The following is a 26655-nucleotide window of genomic DNA, read 5'->3' as shown; positions in this document are numbered from 1 at the left end:
GGCAAAAAAATGCCATCAGATCGATTTTCAATAGATTTCAAACTGAAATCTATTGGAAATCTGTTCCTAGTAAAAAAATGGTCCTAAACACATCAGATAGAAATTTGATGATCTATCTGCTGCTAATCTGAGGAGTGTATGGCCAGCTTTAGTGTAGTTACCTGCAGGCATCTGGACTGAAAAACTCCAGGGGTTGTGTAGGAGTTCTGAATGGTGGCCACATCTGACCAGCAGTTCCATTGATCATATTGGCCTGTTCAGAATTCCAGAAATTAATCTGCACAAAAAATAAAAATAAATAAAAAATAAATAAACAGCTAGTAATAAAAAAAAAAACAAAAAAAACAATACACATTAAAAAAAAAGTTAAAATATATTTTATTAGTATACAAGAGTTACCTCTGTATTTCCATTCCATGTGTCAATCATTTGGACTTTACTGATGTCTTCCACACCAGTGTTCACTGTAAATATGCCAGTGTTTGAGTCATTGAACTAAAAAAAAAATTAAATAAAAATTTACTCCACAAGACAAGAAATAAAGAAAGAAAAAATAAAGAAAGAAAAAAAAAAAAAAAAAAAATAAGGCCCAGTTCACACTGCAAGGATCAAAAACTGATCCATGTAAAAACAGATCCGTGAAGAGAGTTTTTATTGGGCATCAGTTTTTGATCTGTTCCATTCATGCACGGTCAATGCGATCAGTCTGTCGCGCCAGAATTATCACAGCCTCCTCAAACTTGCCGTCAGTTTTTCGGAATGTGCCAAACAGACCCGTTCAAAAGGGAGCAATGTGAACAGATCCTATTGATGAACATAGGATCCATTCACCTCTTAGGATCAGGTCTGACCTTTTTTTAGTGTCAATGTGAACAGGCCTTATAAGATAAAGTATGGATATGACAAGTACGCATTTCACTTACATCTGCAAAAAAGCCAAACTTTCCTTTGAATGGAAGTTTCCCAGGAAGGAACGTATTTATAAAATCTAGGAATGGGTCGTGGTAGCCCCACAGAATTTCCTTCACTGTGCGGTTCATGAAGGGCTCTTGGTTGAAAGTTGCAAGTGTTCTACTAAAGAGCCATTTAATGGCAAAATTTGAATCCTTAACCATTACTGATGAACTCTGTAAAGATAAAAATCAAAAAGGGTCACCATGGCTTGTAGTAAGGATCAGAGCCAAGTTACAGAAAACAGAATCAAACGCAAGCCCCTTTACGTCAGTCCTGGAGAAGATCTACCATACAAATGTCAATTATTCAACAATTTCCACAACTCCCTTTCCTACCCCACCCCCAACACTTGGATCACACCCATCATAGAGCTATGATGATTAGACAACTGGCCCCTAGCCCAAATTCACCCATGTAATATTGAAAATGTTGTGGCACAACAACATAGGATGGGGCTCATGCAGATCAAAGTGACTTAGTCTGACACAGATTTAAAGAGGATGATTCTGTGCCAGTTTTTATCCAGCAACAGCCATATTTTCCTAGTTCAAACTATGTCCGACACTCCTGAAAATGCCAATATTGGGCATGGTCAGATAGAGGATTGGGAAGGTTAAAAAAGGACCACAATCATGAAAAAGAAATGTTCCAGAATAAAATTAACTACAAATTACGTTATCCTATGTTGCTGTCACTTACACTTTGCTGTACAAATCGAACAGATCTGATTAATTCTGACATATTCAATCTCGTTATGGGGGATTCTTCTGGTTTTCGCTTTTTAAAAACACTTCCTGAATAGCAGTTGCTCAGTCCGACTTACAAACTAGCATGCAGACGAGTAGGTAGACTAGATAGTATTTTTTGTATAGAACGTTTCCAGGTCCTGCTTTTGTAAAGCATAAAAGATACTGAGAATCCACCATGAGGAGACTGACCAGTCTAAACCCAGACTTTTACTGCCTACTACAAGTGACAGCAACATAGGAGACATTTTAATCTGAGAGAAAATGCACATCTTTGTATACATGCATTTTAACTTCAACATTTTTGCAACAGTGGTCCTTTATTGTTGCATTCACAGGCTTATAGAGGATTTTTTAGGCCATAATTATATAGAATCATATACTGTATAATCATGTGCATCCACCATTCAGATTTGTACAGTTCTAATTCTTCTGTTCCATGCCTAGAGATGAAACTTGTCTTAAAGGACAACTGAAGTAAAAATAAGTAAATATGATGGCCTCCATATTTCTTACAAACAATACACGTTGCCTAGCTGTCCTGATCTATTTGGCTGCAGTGGTGTCTGAATCACACTAGAAACAAGCATGCAGCTAACCTTGTCAGATCTGACAATGTCAGAAACAGCTGATCTGCTGCATGCTTGTTCAGGGTCTATGTCAAAGTATTAAAGGCGGAGGATCAGCAGGACTGCCAGGCAACTTGTATTAGTTAAAAGGAAAGAAAAATGTCAGCCTCATCCATTTCGCTTTAGTTGCTCTAAAGTGGACCTGAACTCTTGCACAGAAGGAAAACAGAGAAATGTACCGTGTATTTAGAGTTTAGCCTGTCTAATTCCCAATCATCTGTGGCTAATCACAACTGCAATTTGATGTCAGCTGTGTCAGCTCAGGAATCTTACCTGCCTCTGCAGAGCAGCTAATTTGCAAACACAGGATAGGAGGATTGTTAGCGAGACGCATGCTGAAACCTCCATTAATTCCACGTGGTTTTGTCAGATAACGGCTCAGACAGAACCTGCTGGTTTTCCCCGACTTAAAACCCACAGACAAGTAACACGCTCCTTGCTTTCAATGGTGAGGATTTTGACATCTGGGAGCTTGCACTATAAGTTAGAGATCTACCAATATGAAAGCTACTTTTGAATCCATGGGATACTAGACTACAGTGTATTTGTGCCTACTCCTGAAGAAGTGAATTATACAACTGTCTATTTGCGAAACACAGCGACACCGAGCAGATTTCGGCCATTGTATATCTATTGCTATTTGAGTACATATGGCCACACTGATCCCAGTGTGACCCCACTTTAGTTTATATAGTGGGGGGAGGGGGGGTGTCACTACTTGGAAGCGAATTCCGTTAAAGAGCGCCCCCACACACACACACAGTGGAGCAATCGGAAAATTGTATGAGGAATTGTTATTGTATGTAACCCTTATTACTGTGATGGCTATATCCGCTTGTGTCTGTTCTAGCTATATGCACATTTTCTTAAATAGGTTTTGTGCATTTATAATAAAACAGGTTTTAATTACAAAATTAATTCATGTAGTCATAATTTAGGGGATGTTAATACCTTCTGAAGGGTCACTATTACATCTATTAAAAAAATAAAAATAAATAAAAAAAATTGAGCATTACCAAAACAAGAACATTTGGAACTACTACATAGTCATCTTCGCTCCCAACAGACTTTTCAGGTTCAAACCAGAACGTCCTCAACTCCACAAATGAAACCGTTCCATTTTCATGGAATGTTATGTTTGTTTTCTGTTTCTTCTCTCTGTAGAAGGAGACACCATTGGTTAAGAGCCATACTATGCTTTGATATGACGACATCTGCATCTATAGCATTACTGCAATATGAATGATCTATTCCAGTGTACAGCATTTGATGTAGTTAGAAAGTTCTTGGAATGGAGAAATGTCTGTGATTAGCAGTATTGCCTTTTGAATATTCTTTTTTGATTGATGCATATTTGTGTGGAGGCTCATCTAGACAATATAAATAGTTCCTTCTACTTAATTGACGTTGTATTTTTATCAAATCAAAAATATTAAGTCCCCCTTAACCACGTATTTTTATTGTAATCAGATGATACCTTGGACCGGATGGGACACGATAAATGTCAGCTGAAAAGAGATGTGGAATTTTAATGTGGAAGTTGATTCTATTTAAATGCAGGGCTGTGGAGTCGGTACAAAAATCCACTGACTCCCGACTCCTCAGTTTAGGATTCCACCGACTCCAACTCCTCTAATTTGCATATTACAATCTTGTTGATTGAAAGTATGTAACATGAAAATCGTCTAACTGCCAACGCTTAGGAATTTTACAAGACAACTGAAGTGAGAAGGATATGGAGACTGCCATATTTATTCCCTTTAGTCAGACTAAAACTAGTCCTTGGTAAAGGTGGCCATACACTGGTCGATTTGCCATCAGATTCGGCCAACAGATAGATCCCTCTCTGATCGAATCTGATCAGAGAGGGATCGTACGGCCACCTTTACTGCAAACAGATTGTGATCGGTTTAGGCTGAAATCGATTCAGTCTGTGGAGCTGCCGCCATACACCCCCCCCCCCCCACCCCCCAAAAAATCTTCCGCATGGATGGGTCAACGGGAATGATTGATTTCAGACGGAAATCGATCGCTCTCAGCGGTGTGCGCGGCGATTTCCCAGCCGTTTTGATCACTGTGATCGAAACGGCTGTATATCGGCGGGAAAATCGTTAGGTGTATGGGCCCCTTAAGAGTACTTGTAAAAAGGTACAGGCCAGAACAGGCCATAGGCAATGTAACTGTGGGTACATGTAAGGTATGTGCAGGTACTCTGCAGGGGAATAAGGAGATTCTTCCTCTATTACACATTCTTCATGCACAATCTGAACCAGGTTTATGGGTGATGGACAACACCTCTGTGTTCAATTTGCACAACATTCTCAGTGGATTCCCTGCAGCTCTGTGGAGAGTGCATATGTATAGTACTACTGTGTAACAAAGTAAACCTGAGACAGATGAAATTAAAGTTTTATACATACCTGGGGCTTCCTCCAACCCCCTTCAGGCTAATCAGTCCCTTGCTGTCCTCCTCCACCACCACCTGGATCTTCTGCTATGAGTCCAGGTACTTAAGCCAGTCTGGCGTAGTGCGCATGCACACACTCATCCGCCGGGAGCGTACTACGCCTGCACAGCACGGTTGTGCAGGTGCAGAACGCGCCTGGCTGTGGAAGCGGCATGCGGCCGGACTCCGCTGACTGGCTGAATTACCAGGACTCATCAGAAGATCCAGGTGGTGGAGGTGGACAGCGAAGGACTGATTAGCCTGAAGGGGGCTGGAGGAAGCCCCAGGTATGTATAAAAAACTTTTCATCCTTCTCAGGTACCATTTAATTCATAGTCAAACCAAATTTTAACATATGAAATTATTTGGTTTCATGAGCAAAGTACATTTGCATAAATCAGAATCAACGCAGAATTATTTTCATCTCATTGACCATCTCTATTAGTGACAGGGCTACACATCAGGCTTTACTTACAGCATAGAGGTTATTTTGTGTTCCTGTGTACACATCATACATACAGTCACAATCAGATATGTATATCGGACTTTAAAAATACGAGGACTGCTTTATTGAAGCAGCACAAGTAACTAATTTTGACTGGTTTATTTCATTTTTGTGGACTAAGCACAACGATTACTGTATGTATCATTTATGATGACTTATCTGAGAAATAGAACATTTTATCATATTTTCTATTTTAAATTACAGTTTAAATTCATTAGGAGTCGGAGCGTTTTTCCCCAACTCCGACTCCAGGAACCCAAAATTGCCCCGACTTCGACACCACAGCCCTGTTTAAATGCAACATTTCTTTTCAGCTTGTAACAAATATCGTAACCGATCTGTTTCAAAGTTAACTTGTGAATTCTGAATTTACAATCTCTGCATGTCAGCCCAAGTCATGTGAGGGTTAACTAAACAAAGGGTCTAATTTGTCATAATTTATCAAACATCCTTGCAAGAAACCTTTTGCTTTTACGTTGTAGTTAAGGCATCTGAATGACATTTATTTATATTTTCAAAACCATCCATGTACCGCCTGATGTCAACGGCATATGAGCTGTGTATTCTAATATTTTGTCAGTCTTCAGAAAGAGAATATACAGGAAGACTTAGTCGCCAAAGCATACTTTTAAAGTTTGACGCTCATCTAATGCAAGTCAACGACATCAAAGCACAGAGCAACAAATCTGAGGAAATGAAAAAAAATGCAGCCAAAAGTTGCAGGGATAAGTGTGAATGCAACCTTAAGGGCAGGGACCCTGGGCCGAGAGCGGAGCTGCGGCGTGGGACACGTCAGCTGCAAGAGTCTGGAGGAAGCCCCAGGTAAGTAGGGTATTGCTCACGGTAGAATACTTTACTGCTACTTTAAAAAGCCCAGGGACTCAGTAAAGGGACAGAGATGCCACTGCTTTTTGATCAGCGAAAACAGATCAAAAAGCAATCTGCGGTGTGGCACAGCCCTTAGTCTACTAGACTGGGATAGTAAATTACAGGGTAAGGACACAAAGCAAGCAAACATTTTTACAAAGATTCTTAAAAAAAAAAAAAAAAAAGGGAAGCTGAGAGGAGTGGAGTGCGATTTTGCATCAGACATGTGATTCCCCATAGCCATGCAGGATATAGCTAGATGGAACTCACGTGTGCACATGCATTGTAATAAGTACCAACATGTGATTCAGAAATGCACACCGGGCACAAGTGGAAATGGGTCTTAATAGTTTTAGCCAAAGACCCCGAACAAGTATGCACATCAAGAGTTCTGACTCAAGTCTGACTGGATTAGCAACATGCTTGTATAAGGGTTGTGACTTAAGACAATAGTGATGAAAGAAGATCAACAGGACTGCTACGCAACTGGTGTAGTTTAACCTATTTTGGTTCCTGACGTAGAAACTACGTCCAGGAACCATGCGCGCTCCCGCGGCCAATTGCGCGCGTGCACGCATGCTCTCGGCCCACGGTTTGTTAGCCAGGCAATCAGTGAATCGGGCTATGATGCCCGATCACTGATTCCTCTCCCCCGCTGAAAAAGCGACAGCTTCTCTCGGAAGCTGTGCCTTTTCTGACTGTTACCTCCCCCATGCGTGGCTCTAAGCGTGTGTTACGGTTAGAGTGACGTCATGTAAACTCATGGCCGCCATCTTGTGGTCAAAAAGTAATACTACAACTAAAAGTTAAAAAAAAAATCAAAATGAACACACATTTACATTATAAACCTATTGTTTACCTCCCACCCTCCCAAAACTACCCAAATAAATTTTTTTTTTTTTATAGTAAAAAACACATTACAATATAAAAAAAAAGTAAATATTTACCTAAGGGTCTAAACTTTTTAAATATCAATGTAAAGATGAAATATTTCTATATTTTTTTTATTTTAAACTTGTAAATAGTGATAGATGCAATCAAATATTGTCGCCATACATTGTGATAGGGACATAATTTTAACGGTGTAATAACCGGGACATATGGGCAAATACAATACGTGAGTTTTAATTATGGAGGCATGTATTTTAAAACTATAATGGCTGAAAACTGAGAAATGATCATTTTTTTTCCGTTTTTTTTTCTTATTCTTCCTGTTAAAATGCATTTACAGTAAAGTGGCTCTTAGGAAAATGTACCCCCCCAAAGAAAGCCTAATTGGTGGCGGAAAAAACAAGATATAGATCAGTTCATTGTGATAAGTAGTGATAAAGTTATAGGCTAATGAATGGGAGGTGAACATTTCTCAAGTGAAAACGACGGAACGCGAATGGGTTAAAAGAAAATACATATGGCAGCCTTCATATCACTTTAATGACTACTGTAGAACATACTTTGAGAACAAAACAAACATTTCTACATAACAAAAACAAGTATGCATAATTAAAGCGGAATATAACCCTGCATTTCAACTTTGCTCTAAAAGTGCCGGCTGCTTACCTGGTAGCAGTGTTCCGGCGAGTCCTCCAGGACGGCCCCTCCTGAGATTGTGTAAGTCCCCCCTCCCAAATCAGAAACACCTTAAGAGAATTAAAATAATTAATTGATGCAGTATAAATCCCACCTCCTCACAATCTCCCACAGTTTATGCAAAGAGAAGACTAACGAACCACACTCCCCTTATAAATAAAAGTTAAAAGTCAGGGTTGGGAACTAGGCGGCCGTCCTGGAGGACTCGCCGGAGCACTGCTACCAGGTAAGCAGCCGGCACTTCCTCCCTTCGTCCTCCAGGACGGCCCCTCCTGAGATTTAGCGAGAAATTTACCCTAGGGTGGGATGACTGCTTGCAGAACTTTATGACCAAAAGATTGGTCTTGAATGGAGAGGAGTTTAACTCCGTAATGCTTAACGAATGTCGAATGCCTGGACCATGTCGCAGCCCGACAATCTGTTCCAAATAGACTCCTGACCTTTCTGCCCATGACGTCGATAAAGATCTGGTCGAGTGTGCTGTAATATGAGCAGGTGCTATTACCTGAGCTTCTGAGTAAGCAAGAGTAATAACCTCCTTAATCCATCTAGACACCGTAGCTCTAGAAACCTGAACTCCTGTTCTAGAACCTCCGAAAGCTATCAGAAGGTTAGCTGAATTTCTCCAGTCCTTGGTTCTTCCCAATGTGACATGAAGTCTAAGATGCAATATAAGTACCACCTCATTCTACCTATCCTGAGTGCATTGAATATTACCTTGAATCAGTAGGAGATTTAGCAATGGATTTAGGTGGGTATATCCATTTGTTGTGGAGGCTACGTGGAAAACTAATTACCGGTAACCATACTTTTTGGCTTCTGCTTGCCTCCACCATAGGTGACCAATGAGAGTTAGAATAGAACCTCTTCTCAGGATAGGACCACTCCAAGGATTGATTTCTTGGTAGATCCAAAACGATAGAGCTTTATGAATGTGACACAAGAGGCCCATGTGGTAGCTTCACCCTCATATCCAGTGAGCTTAATTTACCTCTTTTTTTAATTGAGAAATTAGCACATAAGGAAGAGATAAAGATTCTCTGATCCTTGTGGAAATCAGACCTAAGTTTCGTAGAAATAAGAGCGGTAACCTGAAATCAATTCTATTCTTCAGGACAGACATGGATGGTGGTTAAATGTATAGGGCCTGTATTTCTCCAATACACCTGGCCACCGCTGTCACCACCAACAAACATCTAAGGACTAAGTCTGTATAGTGATAGCCTTACTAATTCAGACGAATGGCAGCCTCACTTTAGGATGAGCAGACTGTTGGAATGTAAGTATACTTGAATTCTAGTCTCAGGTACTGAAGTCTAGTAAAGACTTGAGATACAGGGTCTCTTTAAGCAGAGTTTCTCGGAGAGAAATGATACAGTCATGTACCAGGAACATGTCCCTCTTGGAAGGCCACATAATGGGTTATCAGGTCTAACTGCCCCCGACAGTTAGACGGACACCGTAAACAAAGCCGATATTTACAAAACATTGCATTCTTTGTAACTAGGTTATAAAGCAATGGCTTATTAATTAATGAGGTGGGTCACATGCCCATGCCAACACAAGAATGCTTAATAAAGCCCTTTGAAAGGTGAAGAAGGCTGTCTCCGCTCTATCCCCTGTATGCTGATGAGTTTCTGGTGCCGGAGCAAAAGGTGTGTGGTGCTGTTGCCAATGGCAACCAGCATATAAATTCTTATACACAGACCATGCCTTCAGATATCGAGAGGCCACTATAAAATGGCCTGACCATGCTTCACAAAGATCATCCAAGATCTGCAACAACAATGGCACCTTTACCAAAGGTAGGGCTACAGCAGATGCCAAACCTGTTTTGGTCAGTCTGACGCAAAAAGAATACCTGTGGTCTGATCCTACATCCCTTTTCGAAGTACCCTTCAAGGGGAAAAAACAAAAACAAACATATGCTCCCCCCTGTGCCGCAACAAAAGTGTTCACACTCTCTGGAGAAAAAACGAACAACATTGTTCCAAGCAGAAACCAGGTAGCTGCAAATTGTCAAACATATTTGTTCGGACGCCAGTTCTGAGATGGTTGTTTGCAACACAACCTACATGCTAGAATAATATCCCTTCCTTTGAGATAAGCTGATCTCAAGGAAGCACCTTGTTCACTGCCCAGCAGAATGTCTGAGCATAGGAAGTTTAAGATTATGGGTGGACTATAAGTCCCACTTGTTAGTTTAAATTGAGTCACAAGTGTAATTCCCAGTGTGAAGATTCACGAATCTGTTTTCCAACCGATTCTCTCATTTCTGGAGAGTACTCCAGACTGCCAGTAGATTAAAGAGAATATTTTCTCCAGTGAAGCATACCTGTCATGCATTTAATTGAGATTCCGATGCCCTGTACAACTCCATAGTCTTGCATCTGTCGTAATAACGAATGGATTTTATAATCCATTCGATTGCAGATTTGGTTGAGAAGTCCATTTTTAGGGAGAGCCACTGGATCTGACATCCAGATCGATTTCTCTATCCAACCACTGACATAGAATTGCTGTTTGAAATATTTTGTAGACAGCTTGTGCATAAGCAACAACTGGAATACAGGCAAAATGAAAGACATAGCTTGTCTGTGACCGCCTTTGCTCTGAAAAACTATCAAGAGTGTTTGATCCAATCCTTTCTGCAGATCCATCCTAAATACTCTACAGTTGTAAAACAACCTGCATATTATCTTAGGTCTTCCTTCATTTTCACAGCTAGGTAAAGCTAGAAAATATCTTCTGTATACTCAGATTGCTGCTATTAAAATCATGTTCTTTCATAAAGATCCTGGGAACACTTGTAACCCATCAAGGAAGTACTCAGGACTGCAAATGAAAAAGACTTGGGATTGAATCCTGAATTGCTGCCTCAGCATTTATGTTGCGCTTCTGTCCCGACGGACGGAAGGCGTCTGAGCTGCAGCCACTAAGGTACGCTCAGCAGGCAGCAGCAGCCCCAAAGAGCCTCGCCCAAGGACCCCCCACCGAACAGGTGTAGGCCCTCTGAACAGGGAGAGCTAAGGTACTAATCCCAGTCCCCAGTGTCAGAGGCAGAGCCCTTAACCACCACACCAGCCACTGTCCCTTTAAAACAATTTTTTTTTTTTTTTTAAACAAACTTGCCATCAGAATAACTTATGCATCAACCTTGCATCTATTTATATGCAAAAAAAAAAAACAGTGTTGCAATTCAAATGTCTATGTGCAGAATCCCTGCACATAAGTAAAAACACATCTGCTAATAGCTTGACTCCTGTGCATATTCCCTGCACAAAATTATCTTCTGAAAGCACACCTGCTACCAGCATCATTATCTGAAAAGAGCACTTGCTATTGCAAACAGAATGTCTGTGTATAATTATTGCACACCATTGTTATCTGAAAATTAGCTTTGCAAACTGAAGGTTTCTGTGCATATTTTTTGCATGTAATTCTGCATTGCATTCAGAACCCTGCATTCAGACTATTCAGACTATGTGCCAATCCATGAACATAACTCCTATCTGAAATGCACCATTGCATTCAGAATATCCATGTGCTAAACCCTGCACATAATTCTTATCTGATAAGTAGCATTGCATTCAGGGTCTGTAAAGCATACCTGCTGGCAGATAAACTAAGCATGCATATAATTGTCTGAAAATGTATGCACACAAATCATTAACAGAAAACCCAAACTTGTTATAACATTTGTGCACAAATCATTACATGAAAGTATAACTGCTTTCAGAATATTATGGCCAACCAAAATATGTATGCATGTATTTGCATAATCCGCACCACAGCCATTCATTGTAATCAGCCATGCTTCAATCAAAATGCACAATCCCTGATTGTGGAAAAATCTACTTTGAGACCCAGATTTAAATGATTCCAACAAACAAGCAATTGATTATGTATATGGCTGCTTCCCTGTGGTATGAACGCTTGAATTTGAGGGAATTTCCAGCACAAAAAGGTGTAGCCTGCATAGGGCAAGAGGGTAAAGCTGCCCTGAAAGCTGAGAAAGTTGTAGCCATTTCCTGTTTCATGGGTTTCATCAGGTCAAATAAAGCTACTGTGGTACTTTCAGGTCTAGGAGCATAAGACTTAGACTTGATATAACAGACCAAACAAAGTCTTAAAGGCTCCTTCAGGCAACTTGCAACCACATTTAGTACATCAGCTAGACTTTGAAGTGCCTTTGAGTTTCTGTAGTACAAAGCAACTCAAACACCAAGAGTCTTACTAACATGTACCCTTTAACAATATGACAGGAGTCTGCAATAAACTCTGCAATGTGTTTGCTTACCGGTGGATGTGACCTGACTGCTCAGTCTCACCAGTTGCAGCACTCTCCTGAGCTTCTGTGGTGGGCCCACTTGACTGCACCATGACCCCCTCAGAGCTGTAGCGTCTGCGTGTATAGCGTGGCCATGGCGGTTTACTTAACTCGCACTTTCAGCCGTCTAACACGATCAGTACGCATGACGTTTTATGCATGACGCAGTACGCACCACGCGCTCACGCGTATCCAATGATGCATACATGCGACCTATCATGCAAACTTGCGTCATATTCGGGCATGCGGAAAATCCAGCATCTCTGCTTACCGCCGCCATGCCCGCAGAAAGTATAATGAAGAGAGGGAACCGCTCCAGTCCCCTTCATTCAAAATAGGAAAAAAACAGGTAACCTCCTGCTTAGCTTCCTATTCTAGGCCGCACACCAGTAACAAGCCTAAATTATACTTTACAAAAAAATAAAAAAACAAAGAAAAAACAATAAAAATGGTGCAGCAGGTGCCAACAGGCTTCCCCTACTGAAAGGAACAACCTTCCCTGGTGCTTCCGTGGTGAGGTCTGGGAAACAAAAAAAAAACTGTGGGAGATTGTGAGGAGGTGGGATTTATACTGCATCAATTAATTATTTTAATTCTCTTAAGGTGTTTCCGATTTGGGAGGGGGGACTTACACAATCTCAGGAGGGGCCGTCCTGGAAGACGAAGGGAGGAAAAACAAGTATGCATAATTAAAGCGGAATATAACCCTGCATTTCAACTTTGCTCTAAAACATTATTTACAGCATATTATATGCAAAAAGCATTTTTTTTTACTAGACCAGCATTGGAAGGGTTAAACACAGAGGTTTCAAGTTCCGTGGAGAGATATGCAGAAGTTCAGATTGTTACATTCTATTTAGTTAGATGTATCTATTGATAAATGTTACTCACTCTTTGGCTGTCCTCCAAGCTCCTCAGTCAGAGAGATGAGTCACATTCAACACTTAGATACATTTATGTAAACAAAATGTATCTATTTCAGCTTCGGATGCGTCTGCAGAAATCTCCAGGAACTTTAAAGCCCTGTGTAACCCTTCCAATGCTGGTCTAGTAAAAAAAACAAATGCTGGTTGCATATAATATACTGTAAATAATGTTTTAGAGCAAAGTTGAAATGCAGGGTTATATTCCGCTTTAATACAGTTTGACATAACAAATGTAAAAAGGATTGCCTTTAGTGTCCTAAAGCATGAGGGGACTGCACATACATTAAATTGTAATGAATGTAACAAAAACTGCAAAAATGTAAGACGTAGGCCTGGGACCCACTAGCAGCACTTTTTTTTAAAGGGGAACTTCAGCCTAAACCAACATACTGTCATTAAGTTACATTAGTTATGTTAATTAGAATAGATGGGTAATATAATTTTTTACCTACCCAGTTTTAAAAGAACAGGCAAATGTTTGTGATTCATGGGGGCTGCCATCTTTTTGGTTGAAAGGAGGTGACAAGGAGCATGAGACACCGTTCCAACTGTCCTGTGTCCTGATAACCCCTCCCAGCTGCACACGCTAAGCTTCAAATATCAAATTCAAAATGTAAAAAAAAAAAAAAAAAAAAAAAAAAAAAAAAAATTATATATATTTATATATATATATATATATATATATATATATATATATATATATATATATATATATATATATATATATATATATATATATATATATATATATATATATATATATATATATATATATATATATATATATATATATATATATATATATATATATATATATATATATATATATATATATATATATATATATATATTTGCACCAAAACAGCACAACGAAAACATCAGAAATCCCATCATGCTTTGCACAGCATCAGGGGAAAAAAAATCCGGGCAGTTTTCTTCTGTGCAGCTAAAAATGAGGCTTGGATAAGAGAAACAAAGATCTGATGCTGTGAAACTTAAACACCAAGCCTTTTCAGTGCTGCAGAGTTTATTTTTAGTCCGGAGGTTCACTTTAAGCACCAGTATTTGAAGCTCTTGCTAATGTAATGCAATAGGTTTTTGTTTTTTTAATCAAAAGATAGGATTATCTTATTGTGACAGTTAGGGTAAAAACGTGTGTGTGGTGTGTGTGTGTGGTGTGTGTGGTGTGTGTGTGGTGTGTGTGTGGTGTGTGTGTGGTGTGTGTGTGGTGTGTGTGTGGTGTGTGTGTGGTGTGTGTGTGGTGTGTGTGTGGTGTGTGTGTGGTGTGTGTGTGGTGTGTGTGGTGTGTGTGGTGTGTGTGTGTGTGTGTGTGTGTGTGTGTGTGTGTGTGTGTGTGTGTGTGTGTGTGTGTGTGTGTGTCATGTTTAAGATAGCTTATAATGCAAGCAGAAGTACTCCTAAAACTGTGTTCTTTGTTGCCACCCCCCCTAATGATTCTGGCATTTACAGAAGAGACCACTCTGGAATCAATATAAAGCAATACGGGAATGACGCTTACTTCTATATCAGGAAGGGTGAGATGGTTTCAGTGTTGCATATACCCAGCACATAACAGCAGTGATGGCATATAGCCATATAACTGGAACGTCCATGGCAGTACCGAGTGGTGGCAATGCAATTGGTTGGACACTATCCAGTATACCAGGGATTATTTTTTTATTTTTTATTAACAAGTGGTAATGTGAATGAATACATACGGCTATACATTACTTCCTAGCAGCGTGGTACATGCATGCACTAAAGGCTAGTACACACTAGCAATTTTGATTGACCAAATGATTGCTCAATTTTACCACCTCCATGTAGTATGAGGGCCAAACAGATTTTCAATTCTATGCAGATTATATAGGTAAATGGTCATACTACATGGAGGTGGTAAAATTGAGCAATCATTGGTCAATCAAAATTGCTATTGTGTACTAGCCTTTAGTATACTGCTGGGTTTTTCACAGTGTTAACGATGCTACGAGGGAAAATGATCTACACAGGAACACCAATTTGCTTCTAAGTATTGCTGCCCAATCTCCACACAATTTCAAAGGATTGTCTATTACTGTGGAGATCAGTGTGGGATTCGGCAACATACTTTCAGACGATATAAGTAATGGAAGTAGCTTCATATTGGTCAGCTTCTAAAATACCAATTTTCATATAATGTTTACAAAAAAAAATCCTACAGGTGTTTTTCCCCCTGGATTTAATCAGGCGTGGTCCATCTGAATTATTGTGATAATTCCACCTTCCATCCCTCTGTTTAATTTAGTTGCCTGTCTTAGGCCTCTTGCACACTAAGTGATTCTGATTCAGATTCCGCTATTTAATCAGTTTTTTTTACATCCGATTCAGATTCCGATTTGCAGTGTGCAGGGAGCAAACTGCAAATCGGAATCGGATGTAAAAACAGATTAAAAAGAGGAATCTGAATGGGAATCACTTGCAGTGTGCAAGAGGCCTTACCTGTACCCATCAATAGAAGAGCAAGACAATTAGGTATTTGGTTCACCTTTTGCAAGTTGTACATACAGCATTAACCCACCAACCTTAAAAACTATAACTTAAAATCGTATTAATGATGCATCCAAAATTTCTGAGGGCTCTACCTCTGCTTAGAAAATAACCTTCCTTGCATAAAAAAAAAAAAGCACCAAAAAACTTCATAGAACTTGAGGACACGCTCGAAGGGCCCGTTCACACTGCACGCGTTTCCAGCCGCGTTTTGGAAACGCGTGCAGGTGGCCGATACGCACGACAGACATTGCATAGAGTGCAATGTCTGATGTTCCCACTGCATGCGTTCCGGACCTGTGCGGTCCGGGAACGCATGCTGCACGCAGATTTTGCTAAAACGCGTGGCTGTCCCATTCACTTTTCAGTGATGGGATCAGCCACGCAACGCACACAAACGCGGATGGATGCGTTCGTACGCGTTGCAGTCCGCACGCGTTCCGCAAGCATGGCCATCTGCATTTGTGATCTGAACGGGCCCTAAGACTGGACAAACATTTAGCTTGGGAAAAACAAACAAAAACATTAAACACAACACTGCAAGGTGGCCTGATAAACATGTATAAATATGTAAAAGTGGCAATAAAAAAAAAAAAAAAAAAAAAAAAAAAACTTGGCAGATGAGCTTTGTCACTAGGCTTGTACAAAGGACAAGGGGACATGATCTACTCAAGGAGGCAAACAAGGTTTTGCCATTTAAAAAGGTGCCATTTACAGTAAAATTGGCAATAACTTAGACCAATGTATTTTTCGACCAATGGGATAAATCTTTTGAGTGCATCTATCCATCCATCTCCATGTTTGTCTAATTCTAGGTGGCCTGCTTTACTAAAGGCATCTCCAGGATTTTTGGACATGTCCAGATATAAAAGAATTAATCTCAGTTTCCAATTGCTTGCAGCCTCACCAGTACACTCATCAGCATTCAGTTTCTGCTGGATTTCTGTGCACAAAGTGATCCATTTTCATAACCTTTTTTCCTGCAACTTACCAAAATGTGTCAAGCAAGGGTCTAGTATACATTGAATTTAATAAAAGCTTGAAACAAAATCTAAACTAAATTGTGTCGGGCATACCACTTTCAGCAAAAATTTCATGCCTGAAACACTGTCGAGCATACTGCTCAGGAGGTTAATAAAGGTCCAGCCAACATGAATGTTTAAAATGTAGTTTGTAGTTTAAAATTAATCTGGAAGAAATGTAACAGATTAGCAGCACAGATCAATTCCCAAGCCAATGTACTTGCAACGGTTGAGTATGAAAACCACTTCCTGCTGTACTGCCCCAAATATACTGCAACCTGGAACACTTTAAGGGGTGTAAGCCTATGGTCCTCAAGTGGTTAGTCACTAGTAGGGATGCTCAAATTCGGCTTCGGGAGATATCCGGATTTTTGCTATCCGGATATCTCCCAGTAATGCTGTGCGGGCTGGGCGGGGGGGGGGGGGGGGGGGGGGGGTCAAGCTTACCTCTCTGACGTCTTCTTCGGTCGTCCCTCGGCACCTCCCACGATGCGCTCCAAGCGACGGTCACCTGATTACAAACACTTCCTCCTTCCGGGTTGAAGGAGGAAGTGTTTGTAATCACGTGACGCGCATGGAGCGCATTGTGGGAGGCGCCGAGGGACGAGCGAAGAAGATGTCAGAGAGGCAAGTTTGACCCCCCCGCAAAGCATTACTGGGAGATATCCGGATAGCAAAAATCCGGATATCTCCCGAAGCCGAATTTGAGCATGCCTGGTCACTAGGCTAGTGATTCGGCCCCCCCCCCCTTTTCTGCCCACCAACAGAGCTTTCGGTTGGTGGGCTCTGATCACTGCTCCAATGTTTTATTATTATTATTATTCCCCCCCCCCCCCCAGCCAATGACCGTGATCGCCCACGACAGTCGGATGGAGTGACGTGGGGATGCATACGCGATCACCTGCAAAACCCCACCCCAGGACTTTACGCCGATTGGCATTTACGTGGTCCTGGGGCTGCCATCTTGCGACCGCCAATAGGAATTAAGAGGTTGCACGGATGTTAAGAAATGAATTGAACTATTCTCAGACTTTCTCACAATAGAAGATGCGAAAAACAATATAAGGCCCAGTGCACACCAAAACCGCTAGCAGATCTGCAATATGCTAGCGGTTTTGGGAGCGGATTGCAGAGGGATTTTAGGTATGTTTAGAGAGGTTTTCTAAACATACCTAGCGGTTTTGGGTGCGTTTTTGTGTAGCAGATTACACATTGTTACAGTAAAAAGCTGTTACTGAACAGCTTCTGTAACAAAAACGCCTGGCAAACCGCTCTGAAGTAGCGTTTGAGAGCGGTTTGCGTTTTACTATACTTTACATTGAGGACGAAACGCTTCTGCAAACCGCAAACGTGCAGCAGGAGGCACGTTTGCGGTTGGGCAAAAACCTCAAACCGCCGGTGTGCACCATCCCATTGCAATACATTAGCCAAGCGTTTTTACAGGCAGATGCGGCCAGCGGATCGCTCCAAAAACCGCTCAGTGTGCACTAGGCCTTACTGGGAGAAGAGGAAGCAACAGTGACAATCCCTACACACTAGGTCACAGCATGCCACAGAGAAGAGCATAAACGGAACTGTAAACCTAGAAAATGGCCAAAGACTGTTTAGGTATTGTCCCCCCTACCCCACCCTCTTCCATGTCCCCCTTTGTTTGGCAATGCTTGTATGTATCTTGGTCATGCCAATAGAGCAATCTTCGATTTCAAATACTAGTCTAGCATGATAGAGAATTCCCTGAAATCTCAGATACTACAGCATTTATATAATGTGTTTAAGTATGCATATTTTGTAGGTCATTGTATATTTTTGCATGTGTGCGCATCTAATAGCAATTCCTTGTGTAATGTGGCAATTATATTCAATTGTCTATAGTCTTAAAAAGTGTGTTTATGCAAGTGCCTAATGCCAACCAGCAGCTCAATATACTTCCGGATTCAGCGGAACCAAGCTGGAACACGGAAGAGCCCCCCTCACTGGTGTGCACACGATATGCAGTCACTGGGTGCGACTCCAGCATTGCTCCACTGAATCCGGAAGAGCCCCTCCATCCCCCTTTTGCTGGTATGTACGTGATATGCAGTCACAGGGTGCGACTCCAGCATGGTTCCACTGAATCCGGAAGAGCCCCTCCATCCCCCTTTTGCTGGTATGTACGTGATATGCAGTCACAGGGTGCGACTCCAGCATGGTTCCACTGAATCCGGAAGAGCCCCTCCATCCCCCTTTTGCTGGTATGTACGTGATATGCAGTCACTGGGTACGACTCTAGCATTGTTCCACTGAATCCAGAAGAGCCCTTCCATCCCCCTTTTGCTGGTATGTACGTGATATGCAGTCACTGGGTACGACTCCAGCATGGTTCCACTGAATCCAGAAGAGCCCCTCCATCCCCCTATTGCTGGTATGTACGTGATATGCAGTCATTGGGTGTGACTCCAGCATGGTTCCACTGAATCCGGAAGAGCCCCCCTCGCTGACAAGCACGCGACATGCAGTCACTGGGTGCGACTCCAGCATGGTTCCACTGAATCCGGAAGAGCCCCCCCTCGCTGGTGTGCACATGATATGCAGTCACTGGGTACGACTCCAGCATGGTTCCACTGAATCCGGAAGAGCCCCCCCTCGCTGGTGTGCACATGATATGCAGTCACTGGGTGCGACTCCAGCATGGTTCCACTGAATCCGGAAGAGCCCCCCCTCGCTGGTGTGCACATGATATGCAGTCACTGGGTGCGACTCCAGCATGGTTCCACTGAATCCGGAAGAGCCCCCCCTCGCTGGTGTGCACATGATATGCAGTCACTGGGTACGACTCCAGCATGGTTCCACTGAATCCGGAAGAGCCCCTCCATCCCCCTATTGCTGGTATGTACGTGATATGCAGTCACTGGGTACGACTCCAGCATGGTTCCACTGAATCCGGAAGAGCCCCCCTTCGCTGACAAGCACGCGATATGCAGTCACTGGGTGCGACTCCAGCATTGTTCCGTTGGATCTTCACTATTGTTAATGGTACAGTTTAAATTTACGGTATAATTATGCACTATGCTACTTCACTATTAGTACTTTATTTCTATGAACAGCAAATAGAGAACCCGGGTTCTAGATTTGAGGTTGGCTCATTCATGAGCACCTCAAGTGATATATTTTTGCACTACCTCATGAGTGGTGCTTTTGAATGGGCAATATAGTCCTTAGTAGTTTGAAATGTGTGCTATTGCTAGACAATGAATTTACAGTGTTGCAGGAGTTTTCCGTGCAGAATAGTAAAAGTAGCCAACAAGCATTTTAACGGTGTTCAGTATGTTATAGTAAATGCAAAAGAACTTTGGGTAGAGGACACTAAATGTCCAGGTCCTGGCCAAGCGCCATATACAGGCGCAGAGATGGGTAGACTTAAATCCTGGATTTAGTTGAACTGATTATATTGAACCTGGTTTTTGTCCCCTGCAGTGCTCTGAGCCATGAACCTGTCCACTTTCCACTATAGCTGTATACAGTCGGAGACCGGTGAGCTGTAGTCTGGGCAGGCCGGCAGTCACTTGTAGCCTGCTCACTATCTGCACAGGTTGGTGCATTGGCCAAAAACTGCAAGGTGCATCCGCTAGTGGGACTTCTGCTTCTTGTGTAAGCTTCTGCCTGATTCCTGAGGGAATAGCCCATCTGTGACTTGCTTGTGCATGTTTGCTATGCATGTACTACACTTGTTTGGGCATGGCTGCAATTCTACAGCATTGTCCAGGCTGCAGATATATGTGGACAGAGGAGCACTATTTGCACCTACATTAACTGGCGAGACCTAGGCTCGCTGTGCAAGCTGTTGTGTGAATGAAAGAAAATCTGTATATTAAGCACTGTGTATTTTGATCTAGCTTAGACTGTCTGGACTTGCTGGAGCAATGAAAAGGGCAAACAGAACACAAAAAAAAATAAAAAAGGCTCCCAACTATTGACTGGATTAAGATGCAGTACTACGGTCCCTTGGAGTTTACATTAAAGGGATTTTACTGTCCCAAGCTTAATAGTTACTGTATGCAAAATGCAGCAGCCCTCACGCAACTTCCCTCCTTGCTACACTGGAACACAGACATTTTAGTATGAAGTCAAAGAACCTGAATAGTGAAGATAGTCAATGAGATTCTAATCATCCTGGCTAATGTGCAAACATAATGCAAATTGTACTCAATCTAGTACTGGGCGAATCAAATGCACTGGTACACTGGCTGAGGATTTTGATAGGCCAAAGCCAGAATTTGTAAGCTGGACATAACTACTAGGATTGCCACCCAATGCAGCAGAAGGATAGATCCCTCTGACAAGTATGGCTTTAGGCATCTTTTCCACGAGCAGGTGAACTGTGTGCTCAGCAAGCAGTTACCAGGCGTCAGTGAGCAGCGATCAGGCAGCAGCAAGCATTTTCCAGGCAGCAGTGAGCAGTTAAGGGTTTGAGAGGCATTTCACTGCCTATCAACTGCTTGTGGAAAGACTCCTATTAGACCTACCAGTAATGGAGTTTCTGATTGTCATCCGGGACAACCTGAGATCCAGTCCCGCCTCGGATCTGTGAAAACACAAACAATTAGATTAAAAGCCCCCGCCCTCCCTTACTCAGTGAGTCTGAAAGTATATAAGCATAGAAACACCAAGTTGAAGAGAGCAAATTTAGACACCTGCAAGTGGCTAGTGAACCCTCCAGTGACCTGCATATTATGATAGGTGCACAACAGGCGAAGGGAAGGGTTGTAGGCGTTGTCCCGGATGACAATCAGAAACTCCATTACCGGTAGGTCTAATAGGAGTCTTTCTCCAATTATCATCCGGGACAATCTGAGAGATAGTAAAGAAGTCTTTTAAAGAAAAAAGACTCACCTAGGGAGGGACCACTGCCTGAAGCACCTTTCTGCCAAACGACTGATCCTGTTGCGATAATACATCCACTCTGTAGTGTTTGATAAAAGTACATGCACCGGACTAGGCCTGAAAGATAAATCGAATTTAAACCGAAATCGCGATCACCAAGATCACAATTTCGGAATCGTCAAAGTGGCGAGTATCGCGATGTCATTTCTGCATAGGGGAAGTTTGAAGAATCGACTTCATACTCCCCGAACCCGCCACCTCCCCCCACCCCAAGTCCAGAGGGTGCAGCCCGCAGCATCTGCAGTGTTGGACATACTTTCTGCACAAACCCAACACTGTCTGGCATCCATCGCCGGCTGATGTGCACAGCATACTTCCTAGTTCCTGTGTGTAACATGACATACAGGACGTATGCCGTGCATTAGATCCTGCAGAAGAAGAAGAAGTGGATAGACAGGCATCGCTGGACTCTTGCTGGAAGGTATGTTCAGAACTGCTGCAGCTTGGGGGACAGAGGGGCCACAGAGAGAGACCCAAAGCGGGTACAGAGAGACACACAGAGGGACACAAAGGGGGCACGAAAAGAAAAAATGAGGACATAGAGAGACACGGGGTGCACAAAGAGACAGGACAGAGAGACACAGGGATAAAAGCTTGATTTGAAGAAAATCGTGAATCAAATCGAAATCGTGATTTCGGACAGAAATCGTTCAATTAAATTTTTTCCTAAAATCGTTCAGGCCTACACCGGACCATGTTGCCGCTTGACATATCTGCTGGATGGTGGCTCCTGCTCTTTCTGCCCAAGAGGTTGATAATGAACGGGTGGAATGAGCTTTGATGTTAGAAGGCACTGTACAATTATTCCCCTCATAGGCTATCGCTATGGTCAGTCTGATCCATCTAGTAATCGTCTGCCTGGAAGCTTGCTGCCCCCTATTCTTTCCCGAAAATAACACTTAGGCCTGGAACCCACTGAAATCCGCAAACGCAACCGCTAGCGTTTTGTCTGAGCGGTTTGCAAGCGGATTCATGCACGTTTTCGGTCGCGTTCTGCAACAGTATTTTTTTGCTCAATGGTTGTGTAGCGTTTTGCGTTTTTATCCTGATGATTGGTACTGTGAATTATTTTTAATTTTGTTACAGTGTGCTGAACCGCAAAACGCTAGCAAAACCGCTCAGTTTAGGTTTTGCTGAGCGTTAGAATACTTTACATTGAAGCGCTAACGCTCCCAAAATGCTGCAGGTCCTGCGTTTGCGTTTCTGGGAAACGCAAACGCTCCTGTGGAAGTTGCCCCATCCATTAACATCAGCTGAGCGTTTTGGCAAAACGCTAGCGTATCGCAGCGCTGCCAAAATGCTCAAAAAACCGCTCTTGTGGGTTCCAGCCCTAACAGATTACTTGACTTCCTAAATTCTCTGGTTCTAGTGAGATAAACTAAAATAGCTCTTCTGACGTCTAGACAGTGAAAACCCTCCACCTTTGGTCCTGAAGGTTCAGAGCAAAAAGGAAGGAAGGGAGAACTATTTCCTGTGATCTGTGAAAGGTAGAAGCTACCTTCGGCAGATAAGCAGGATCCAATCTAAGTCTGATACTATCTGGACAAATAATCAAAAACGGGTCTTTGATGGATAAAGCTTGTAGATCACTTAAACGTCTAGCAGACGTGATGGCGATTAGAAAGGCCACTTTGTACGTTAGAAATTTCATATCAATAGCCTCAATTGGTTCAAATGGAGATTTTATTAGACCGTTGAGTACTAATGACAAGTCCCACTGGGGAAAAATCTTCTGTCTGACTGGAAAAGATCTTTGTAAGGCCTTAAAGAAATTTTTCACTAATTCTTCCTGTGCCAAGTGTCTATCTAGAAGAATGGATAAGGCTGAGCACTGAACCTTAAGAGTACTGGGTGCAAATTTCATGTCGAAACCATCCTGGAGAAATTCCAGGACAGAACTAGTCAAAATCCGATCTTTTGAACGCGATTCACACCAAGCTGTATACACTTTCCAAACCTTACGGTATATTTTCTGAGTTGCCGGTTTTCTACATTTCATAATAGTTTCGATAACCTTTTCAGAAAATCCCTTGTTTCTCATTATTACCCTCTCAGGATCCAGGCTGCCAGATTGAATAATTGTGGACTGGGGTGATTCAGTGGTCCTTGAATGAGGAGATCTGGACGAACTGGCAAAGGAAACGGTGGTTCCATCGCCAATGTCTGTAGAGTCGCATACCATGGCCTCCTTGGCCATTGGGGTGCAATTAGAATTAACCTTACTTTTTCTTTCTGAAGTTTTACTAAAACTTGCGGAAGTAGTACTATCGGAGGGAATGCGCAACATAGGTTTAATTCCCAAGGGAGACTTCGCGCGTCCAACCCCAGCGACCTGTGGCACTTGTGGAGTGAGAAAAACCCGCTTCACCTTTGCATTCTGCAGGGATGCAAACAGATCCACTTCTGGGACTCCAAACTTCTCTGTTACCAATTGGAAGTCTTCTGAATGAAGTTCCCATTCCGATTGGTTTATTTTATGCCGGCTCAAAAAATCCGCCTCTATGTTGAGGACCCCTTTTATGTGAACCGCAGATAAAGATAGAACTTGAGGTTCTATCCACTCTAGAATTCCTGCACAAAGGGACATTAGATCTCTTGATCTCGTGTCCCCCTCTTTCGACAGATACGCCACTGTCGTAATGTTGTCTGATAAAACTAAGACATGGTTCCCTTCTATCAGAGATTGAAAATATAGAAGGGCCTCCTGGACTGCCATCAGTTCCCTGAAATTGGACGACTTCCTTCTTATTGAGGGTGCCCAATTTTCCTGAGCATGGTTGCCCAAAGCTGTCGCCCCCCCCCCCCCCCCCCAACCCCAGGAACTCGCGTCTGTAAAAACCTTTATCGGATCGTTCTGCCTCCAAAATTTTCCCCTGGACAGGTTTTGTGGATCCAACCACCAGGTCAGGCCGGACTTCACCCTCTCTGGGATAGGGATTAGTAGATCCAGAGAATATTTGGATTTGTCCCAATTTGCCAACAGCAGCGCTTGTAGATCTCTGCTGTGTGACTGGGACCAAGTGACCACTAGAATGGATGCTGAGAATAGGCCTAGTATTCGCATGATCCATCGAAGAGAAGACATCTCTTGACTGACCAGACTCTCTACCTCTGACCAAATTTTCACTACTTTCTCTGGTGGAAGAAAATTTTTTCTCCACTGAGTTTATCGTGTACCCCAAAAATATAATCTCCTGCTCCGGGGACAGAGCAGACTTCTCGTAGTTTATTAGCCACCCGACCTGTGACAGAGTTTTGATCACAATGTCCCTGTGGACTATGAGAAGATCCTCTGATTCTGCAAAGACCAGAAGATCGTCCAAGTATGGAACAACTGAGATCCCCTGAACCCTTAACTTCATTACCTCTGCCAATACCTTTGTGAATATACGGGGAGCTGTTGCTATCCCAAACGGCATTGCCTGAAACTGAAAATGACGAATGTGAGACCCTGCTTTGATTGCGAATCTCAAAAATTTTTGATGGCTGGAAAAGATAGGGATGTGCAGATAAGCGTCTCGAAGATCTATTGAGACAAAAAAAAACAAAAAAAAACAAAAAAAACTCTTTGCCTTTCAATAGAGCTTTCACTGAATAGATGCTTTCCATTCTGATTTTTTTTGTAGATCAGGAACGGGTTGAGAGATTTTAGGTTTAGTATAAACCTGAACTCCCTGTTGGCTTTCTTTACTAAAAAAAAAAAACATGAGAATAGTACCCCCGGAATACCTCTTCCTGGGGAACTGGAATAATCACTCTTCTCTAATTTCTGAATCTCCAATTCTAGACCCCAGGCTTTTTCTGGATCTTTTGGAATTGGGTTTACAAATCTTCTTTGAGGAGGAAGATTGGAAAACTGAAGGCGATAACCTTGCTTTATAATTTGAAAAACAAACGGATCGGGATTTAATTTCTCCCATTCTGAACGAAAATATATCAATCTTCCCCCCACCGGTAGACTCATTTATTAGACTTGGGGGGTGTTCGGTCTTGCCAAGAGCGAATTCTCCTCTCCCCCTTCCTTTCGGAAAGGACCATTTTCTCTGCACATTCCGATTTCTTCCCTGGGATGAGTCCTGTTTTAGAGGCACGAACGGTTTCTTTCCCTGTACCACCTTTTTGTTTGGGAATGGTTTCCCTTTTTCCGCCGAGCGGGGTAATACATCATCTAAACCCGGGCCAAAAACAAAATTCCCTTCAAATGGGATCGAACATAGTCTATTTTTTGAAGTTTGATCTCCCTCCCAGGTCTTCAGCCAAACAGCCTGCCTTGCAGTAGTCCGGGCTGATACCCTGATAAGTTCTGTAACTGGATCAGCCAAAAAGGCGACCGCTCTAAGAACTACAGGTAGGGATGTCGCAAAATCTTTTAAAGGCACACCCTTAGAAATCTGATAAATCAAATTATCCATCCAGATCCTCAGATTTCTAGCGATACATGTTGCTGATATTCCTGGAATGAACCCAAAGGCTGCTGACTCCCAGGCTTTTTTAAGAAGGGAATCTACTTTTTTATCCATTATATCTTTGAGAACACCAGTGTCCTTGAAAGATAGGTCAGAGTCCTTTGAATATTTTGAAAGAGAAGCATCAAGTTTAGGGCATTTAGTCAATTTATCAATCTCCGCCTGGGCAAAAGGATACTTCCTTTTGGCAGACTTGGGAATAAACAGGGGCCTCTCAGGATTTTGCCACTGGGAGGAAACAATTTCCTGCAAAGTTTTATGAATGGGGAAAAAAAAAAAAAAAACTCTGCCTATGGATTGCCCCAACCCTGAATAAACCTGGTCCTGAGGAGTAATATCTGGGACAGGTTCCTTAATCTGTTCTGTAGTATAAACCGCCTTTAATAACTCAGAAGATTCTTCCGGAGAAAATAAAGATCTAGGGGTTTTGATGATCTCTATCGGAATTTCCCGACAAGAGTTGATCAATCTCCTCCTGAGACCTCGTCTCAGAAAGTTCCCCTTCCTCCTCCTCCTGTTCTTCCTCGGCTGCCAGCGCATCCGAAAGGGTGGAAGAATGGGAAAAAACCCTGGGAGAGGGTCCTGGAAGGGATTCAGTAGGAGGTGGTACAAAGACTCCTATTAGACCTACCGGTAATGGAGTTTCTGGTTGTCATCTGGGACGACCTGAGATCCGGCTCCGCCCAGGATCTGTGGAAACACACAACCAAGAAGTTTAAAAGCCCCCGCCC

At 42.3% G+C, this 26655-nt stretch overlaps 1 protein-coding gene across 2 annotated transcripts in view; it reads right to left on the bottom strand.

Moving 5' to 3' along the window:
• The window catches only part of SCARB1 (scavenger receptor class B member 1), a 185187-nt gene that overhangs the window by 68977 nt on the left and 89555 nt on the right, over window positions 1-26655 (bottom strand). For both annotated transcript variants that reach the window (XM_068243872.1, XM_068243865.1), the window contains exons 3-6: window positions 3346-3487; window positions 924-1127; window positions 400-495; window positions 162-277 (exon numbers count right to left, since the gene is read on the bottom strand). In XM_068243872.1, the coding sequence (XP_068099973.1) occupies window positions 162-277; window positions 400-495; window positions 924-1127; window positions 3346-3487 (558 nt within the window). The remainder of the gene's footprint in view (window positions 1-161; window positions 278-399; window positions 496-923; window positions 1128-3345; window positions 3488-26655) is intronic.

Source organism: Hyperolius riggenbachi, chromosome 1, assembly GCF_040937935.1.
Source record: "Hyperolius riggenbachi isolate aHypRig1 chromosome 1, aHypRig1.pri, whole genome shotgun sequence".
Lineage (NCBI taxonomy): Eukaryota > Metazoa > Chordata > Amphibia > Anura > Hyperoliidae > Hyperolius > Hyperolius riggenbachi.
Note: the sequence above shows the minus strand (reverse complement) of the source record. Positions and strands in the feature narration are given on the sequence as shown.